Source organism: Littorina saxatilis, linkage group LG2, assembly GCF_037325665.1.
Source record: "Littorina saxatilis isolate snail1 linkage group LG2, US_GU_Lsax_2.0, whole genome shotgun sequence".
In the NCBI taxonomy this organism is placed as follows: domain Eukaryota; kingdom Metazoa; phylum Mollusca; class Gastropoda; order Littorinimorpha; family Littorinidae; genus Littorina; species Littorina saxatilis.
This window is the reverse complement of record NC_090246.1, coordinates 29,962,837-29,969,934: the sequence shown is the minus strand read 5'-3', so window position 1 is coordinate 29,969,934 and position 7,098 is coordinate 29,962,837. Positions and strand designations below refer to the sequence as shown.

At 42.7% G+C, this 7,098-nt stretch overlaps 1 protein-coding gene across 1 annotated transcript in view; it reads right to left on the bottom strand.

The window, feature by feature from the left end:
* Positions 1-343: 343 nt before the first annotated feature.
* LOC138952614 (FAD-dependent oxidoreductase domain-containing protein 2-like) overlaps positions 344-7,098 on the bottom strand; it is a 17,954-nt gene continuing 11,199 nt past the window's right edge. The window contains exons 4-10 of the mRNA XM_070324320.1: positions 6,932-7,062; positions 5,543-5,663; positions 4,930-5,142; positions 3,829-3,998; positions 2,737-2,902; positions 2,138-2,376; positions 344-965 (exon numbers count right to left, since the gene is read on the bottom strand). Coding sequence (XP_070180421.1) covers positions 646-965; positions 2,138-2,376; positions 2,737-2,902; positions 3,829-3,998; positions 4,930-5,142; positions 5,543-5,663; positions 6,932-7,062 — 1,360 coding nt within the window. The 3' untranslated portion in view covers positions 344-645. The remainder of the gene's footprint in view (positions 966-2,137; positions 2,377-2,736; positions 2,903-3,828; positions 3,999-4,929; positions 5,143-5,542; positions 5,664-6,931; positions 7,063-7,098) is intronic.

Here is a 7,098-nt window from a genome sequence, read left to right as displayed (position 1 = left end):
GTAGCAGACTATTTTAGTATATACACGCTTTTTACAGTCTGCTTGACGTCATTTTCTTACAATGATGCGCATGTCATGCGTCATTTTGAAAGGCCGCACCATTCCTGCATAAACATTCAGATGCTAAAAGAAAAAAAAGAAGAAAAAAAGACAACAGCAGAAGTCAGTTTCTCCTTGTTGAAGAGTTTTCTCCCTTCGATCAAAAGACTGTAGTGTCCCGTTCTATTATATGGTTTAAGGCAAGCAGACATTTTACATGAACCATGTTATATCACCAGCACACAATAACAACAAGACACTGCCCTCCACCCCAACCCTCCCCCCCCCTCCACCCTCTAAAAAACACACACACACACACACACACACACACAAACAAACAAATAAATACTGCTGAACAAAAAATTCTTAAAAGTTTCATAAACTGTTGCCCAAGATGTAAATGGGACATAATATATACCTGAAAAAAAGAAAAGAAATGTTCTGATGATACTTAGAGTGTAAATTAGTAAAGTTAAACCAGTACCCTGATGCAATCAACAATACAATGACCCAAAAATCAAACAGAACTCAAACCTGACACCTTAAAGTAACCCTAACCCATGAATATTTAACACATTTTTCTCTTTCCTCCCTCCACTGTCCCGCTTACAACACACCACTTTCACTGAAATGAACCCAAGAGTGTCCAACTTCCTTCATGGCTGGCGAAGAGGTCAGTCCCTGTTCCTGCATGAACTGGTCCCTGCAGGCTACGCTGGGCTGTGAAAACGTCATGGCTTCCAGGAAACAAGGCTCAGCGAAGCGGGTCCGAAGATCCGTGCTGGTGATGTGGTCCAGATAGCGTCTGAGTGGTGTGATGTGGGACAGGGGTCCGTCCCAGAGAGTGAGGAAGTCCTCCACGATGTGATGCATGGCTACAGGACGGGGCAACACCTCTTTGGCCGTGCGGCTTGCCATCTGTTGTTCTGTCAAACAGAAAAGACTTTTTTTTTTGTTCACTGTGTACCTCTGTGCGATGCAGTTCTGTTCATTGCATGCTATACCGGCACAGTTGGCCTAGTGGTAAGGCGTCCGCCCCGTGATCGGGAGGTGGTGGGTTCGAACCCCGGCCGGGTCATACCTAAGATTTTAAAATTGGCAATCTAGTGGCTGCTCCGCCTGGCGTCTGGCATTATGGGGTTGGTGCTAGGACTGGTTGGTCCGGTGTCAGAATAATGTGACTGGGTGAGACATGAAGCATGTGCTGCGACTTCTGTCTTGTGTGTGGCGCACGTTATCAAAGCTGTCAAAGCAGCACCGCCCTGATATGGCCCTTCGTGGTCGGCTGGGCGTTAAGCAAACAAACCAAAAAATTGCATGCTATTGATATATCTTCCATTTTTGTCAGCGTATTAACCCTAATTTTCATGCATAAAAAGGACTAGAAGTAGAAATACAACTGAACAGCGACCAGACACAATAACTTGAATAAGAGGTTTCATTAGCTGTATAACTATAAGCAAATTCCAATAAACACCTTACCTTTTCATTCCTGCCATGCCATTGAGATATCTTCTTTTTGTCAACGTATCAACCCTGATTTTCAGGCATATAAAGGACTAGAAGTAGAAATACAACTGAACAGCAATCAGACATAAAAGATGTCATATTAGCTGTTAAAGCAAATTCCAAAAAACACCTGAACTTTTCATTCCTGTTATTATTACTGCAAAAACGTGCATGCCTGGTTCAAGCTGTATGATACCTGAACCACACAAACTCAGACATTATAAGGCTTCCGTGCTCAATTTCTATGTTGGTGAATAATCCATTGCAGTTCCCGAATAGGCAAAGAACCTGTGGGACAGGAACCATCATTATCATCAAATCATCCACCATGTGAAGTAATTTGGTGAGTAAAAGACCCCTTTTGATTTTTAACAGCTGCATTATAAATCCCCCCTATCATATAACTAATGAACTACAGTAGAATTAACGTGCCTTGGCAACTGCCTCTGGATAATGATCACCTGCCAATAACAATCCGACATCCCACAGGATCCTCACCAAACTTTTTTTCTATATATATTCACCTTTTCACAGCAACCACCTGTAACTAACAACCACTTTAATATTCAAAGAATGAGATAGCACTCACTTGTTGGGGGAGTTTCATAATAATACAAGACAGGGTGTAGGAAGTTGGACGTGTGGGCTTCGGAGGGCTCCCCTGTGGCTCGGTCATAGCGGAAGATATCTTTGCCAGGTCCGGAGAAATCAGAGCCGTACTCCATCACCACTGCCAGAATGCGACTGGCGTTGTGGCCGGTGTGTTTAGGTAAGTCGTGTATCAAGTTGATGGGAAACTCCTCCAGGTATTCCACTGATTCACCATCCCTGTAAAATGAATGACAGGTTTTGAATAAAGTTGCAGATATACTTCCTGGATCTAATTATACAGTGATGGGATCAATTATTGAAAGGATGTGCTGTGTATTTTTATTTGTTGCACTTACTGTGTGTGTGTGTGTGTGTGTGTGTGTGTGTGTGTGTGTGTGTGTGTGTGTGTGTGTGTATGTGTGTGTGCGCATGTGTGTTAATGTGTGTGTACATGTGTGTGTGTGTGTGTGTGGGTGTGTGTGTGTGTGCATGTGTGCGTACGTGCTTGCGTGTGAGTGTGTGTGTGTGTGTGTGTGCATGTGTGCGTACGTGCTTGCGTGTGAGTGTGTGTGTGTAAAAAACAAGACAATCACGTACTCAGAGAAGATGGCGACATCTCCTAGCACCTGGAACATCTGGTAGATACCGGACGCCTCATTGAGACGTTTCAGCAAGTGAGTCGAAAGTTGCGTGACAGGCAGAGTCTTTGAAGGCCAGGTGACTCCCTCGTAACGCCACTCCATCAGAGTAGCCAAGGCACGTGCTGGTAAACAGAGCAAAAAGTGTAAGTATCCTTCGTAACACCACTCCAATAGAGTAGCCAAGGCACGTGCTAGGAAAGAGCAAAAAGTGTAAGTATCCCTTGTAATGTCACTCCAACAGAGTAGCCAAGGCACGTGCTGGAAAAAAAAGCCTCTCTTTTATTCATACTAGTCAAAATCTTTGAAAATATTTTTTTTTAAAATGACTCCCCAGGGATTTTGTGAAGTTCAACGGAACCCTCCATCAGACTACCGAAATAAATCAAAAATAAAAACAGAGCATCACTTTGCGACTTTTTCCCCAGCACAAAGGGTGCTTCTTCTTTCTTCTTCAGCGTTCCAGAATTGTCTGGTTACGTGTGAGCTCGTTTGCCCATTTGGGTTCCCCACATTATACTCTGAGTATCAGTCAGCTCACTCCGCTTTCATTGAGTAGGCATGCTGGGTATTTTCGTGTTTCCATAACCCACAGAACTCCGACATGGATTACAAGATCTTTTCCGTGCGCACTAGGTCTTGTGCTTGCGTGTACACACGAAGGGGGTTAAGTCACTAGCAGGTCTGCACATAAGTTGACCTGGGAGATCGGAAAAATCTCCAGGCGGCAGCGACCGGGATTCGAACTCACGACCTCCCGATTAAGGGCCGACATCTTACCACCACGCCACTGCACAAAGGATGCACAATCAATACCTGGGAAGTAAAGTAAAGAATGCTTTAACTTTGCACCTCCAAATAAGACCACTTATGCTTAATTTACACATCTCTGCTTTTGATTGTTTTATGGTCACAGGCAAGAAAATAAGACAAGTGAGTCAGTGAGGAAGTGAGAGGGATACAGCCTGGTTTCTTAACTTTGGACCAAAAAAGTTTATATAGTTAAGAAGATATAAAATGTAAAACACATGCAGACCATCAAAAACTATACCTGTGTATCTAAAACCATGGATAAATCCGCCCGCAGATTTTCTCCAGTCCAGGGAATGTGAAGCGGTTCCAGCAACAAAGACTCCAGGCATTGTCTTTGACTCATAGTTATGGTCGATGGCCACATATTTCTTGGCTCTGCCTTTTCCTGTTTTGATGTCTGAGGCATTTCTGAAATAGAAAATATAATTCACCACTAAATGAACAGAGAAAAATGCCCAAATAAATGTACTACGAAAACAAAATTAGCTAAATAAGTTGACAGTATAGAACACATTTTACCTTTTAGATCGTTGAAATCATAACTAAAAACCTCATTCCATTGTCATTTCAAATAGGGAGCTGGGGGGTAAAAACACTGGGGGTTTTTGTTCTTCAACCAAGAGTCTTGTGTCTGTGTACGCATCCCGGCTTTACGAAACTTCAAAGCCAAAGTAACCTTTTCTGAATCCATTCTGCTCACATGTGCTCTTACACAATCAAGCTGGCCGACTGCGGGCCACATCCAACGCTCGGTTTGATATGATATAAACTCCAGGTGCAAAGCTTCAAAGCTCAATCTTAGGCTTCAAAAAAGTTTTTAAAAAATAATAATGTTCGATTGTATGACCCAAACTTGACCTGCCTGTGACCCTAGAAATTGACAAGGGTCAACCACACTTAGGTCATGTTAGGAAGACATCAAACCCAAGAAGTCTGCAAAGTTTCAAATCTGTAACTTTAAAGTCATCTGAGATAACCGCAATGTTACGTTTTTATAACCCAAGCTTGACCCTGCTGTGACCTTGAAATTTGACATGGGTCAACCAGACTCAGGTCATGTCGGGAGGCCATCAAGCCCTAAAAGCATGTAATTAGTTTCAAAGCTATAGCTTCAAAAACATCTGAGAAAACCTCAACATTTTGTTCACCAACAGACAAACACTGCTCATTACTGACTCGTGTGAGCACAATTAAAAGTGGGGGTTGTGCCTTGTACAGAGACAGCACCATGTAGTTCCAAAAGCAACCTGGTACTTATGCGTACATACTTATACACACACTGGGACATACACACCTGATCCCCCCTGCCTCTTTTCACCATAATCACCAGCCTCCTTACCCAAAAATGCTTAAGTCGAACTTGAAGCCCAAGCAGCGGATGACTTTGTCGTAGGGTTCCCGCATGGCAAAGTTATCAAAGTCCATGTCGCCGGCCACCATCATCAGCTTACCATCCTCCGTCCTCTCCATGGTTACCTCCTCAATGCCAGCTTCCAGGAGACCGTCCAGTGACTTCAACTGGTACGTGTCCAGTAAGCCATTGTTGATGGCTCTGCAACAGACAGAGATTAACACTGATCGTGCTGGGTGCTTTGAAATTGTTACAGTGTCCGTCAGCTGTATGTGTCCGTCTGTGTGTATGTGTGTGTGTGTGTGTGTGTGTGTGTGTGTGTGTGTGTGTGTGTGTGTGTATGCGTGTGTGCGTGTGCGTGTGTGCATGTGTGTATGAATGTGTGTGTGAGTGAAACGGTGAGGAAAAGGGAGAGAGTGTGTGAGACAGAGAGAGAGAGAGAGAGACACACACACACACACACACACACACACACACACACACACACACACACACATGCACATTCTTTTTAAGACCATGCGCATGAAAATACACACAAACACACATATATGCACACGCACACACAAATGTATTGATTCTTCCCGCTTAATTTTTGCAATACCTCAAGTCTCCTACGTAGTGTGTTTCCCAAGAGAGGCGAACACGCGAGCGTGAGACCATGTGGATTAAGTTAGTAACGCCGTAAATGCCATCAGCAACTTCAAAGGCAGCGTTCCCTCGACCTTATGAAAAGAGGAAAAAAAGAGGTTGTCACATTCTGAATTAATGCATCTGGGCTTTTTTTTTTATGTCTTTTTTGGTTTTTTGACTATGACATCAAACATCATTTTATGCAACATACAAGGCAACAAAATCAATAAAGCAACAACAAAAAAGTTTCAGAGACTACAATAAACTGCGGAAGTACAACATTCTGTGTAAAATGTTAGCGTGTGTGCGCATGTGTGTGTGTGTGTGTGTTCATCTGTATGTGTCCGTCTGTATGTGTGTGTGCGTGTCTGTGATGGCATTTGCATGTGCATGGTGGCTTGCTTGCATTCATGCTTTTACAAACCTATATAAATCGTGTTACAGTTACAGCCTTCACCTGGACAAATTCTCTATTAATCTATTTCACATTAACAACTTTTCTATTGGTGTCAGAAATGCATTTCTTTAGTTGAATTACAACCTGTGCGTTTCAAATCATGCAGACAGTTAGGAATACAAAATCTAAATGAATAATTAATTTAAGAGAGCATATTCACCAATAAATAACAAATGAAATCTAAAGAGAACACTTCAGAAGGGGAGATAAATCTAACAATTAGGTGTGCGTGTGCAGGAGTACCACACAGCTTATGCCTGAACCAAAAACAGTGGAACCTTCCCTGTCAACCACATCGACCTCCATAACGACGACATGCCCACAACTATATAATCCCAAGAATCCCTTGATAGTTCTTTTTCTCTCAATGTATTTTACCTTTCCATAGCTCCCACCTGTCTATAACAAATTACCACTTTTGGTCAGTCCCTTGGGTGATCATTATTGACAGGTTTGACTGTATTACCAAATCACATATGCAACGCAACTCTTCAATTGGGGTCAAAACATGTTGTACGTCTGTTAAAATTGTTCAATCAGTTTTCACACACACACACACACACACACACACACACACACACACACACACACACACACACACACACACACACACACACATTCTTTTTAAGATAGCGCCTTATTCCCTGCCCCTCATGTATAGACCCAAGCACAAGACAACATAGGGATGGTAAAATAATCTTGTAATCAATGTTAGATTTCAGTTGGATGCAAAAACACAAAATTACCTAGCATGCAACCCCCAACAAGAGTATGAATGCCTAAACGGTGAGGGAAAAACGGGCATACACGTAAAACCCCGATAATGCAAAAACTCAATTGTAGGTGGGAGTTGCAGCCTATGAATGCAAAAGAAGAAGACAGATCTACGTACAGTGAACATACCTAAAATCAAAACTGTTTTGCCCTCATATTCATCGGGATTGAGAGACATTGTCTCGTAGCCCTCCGCCATTTCGATGCCTTTCACATCTGGAATGTTGGGTTTCCACATGCCTGTCGCTACCACCATAACTCTGCAACCAAAAGAAAAGATTTAGCTAGCATAATTA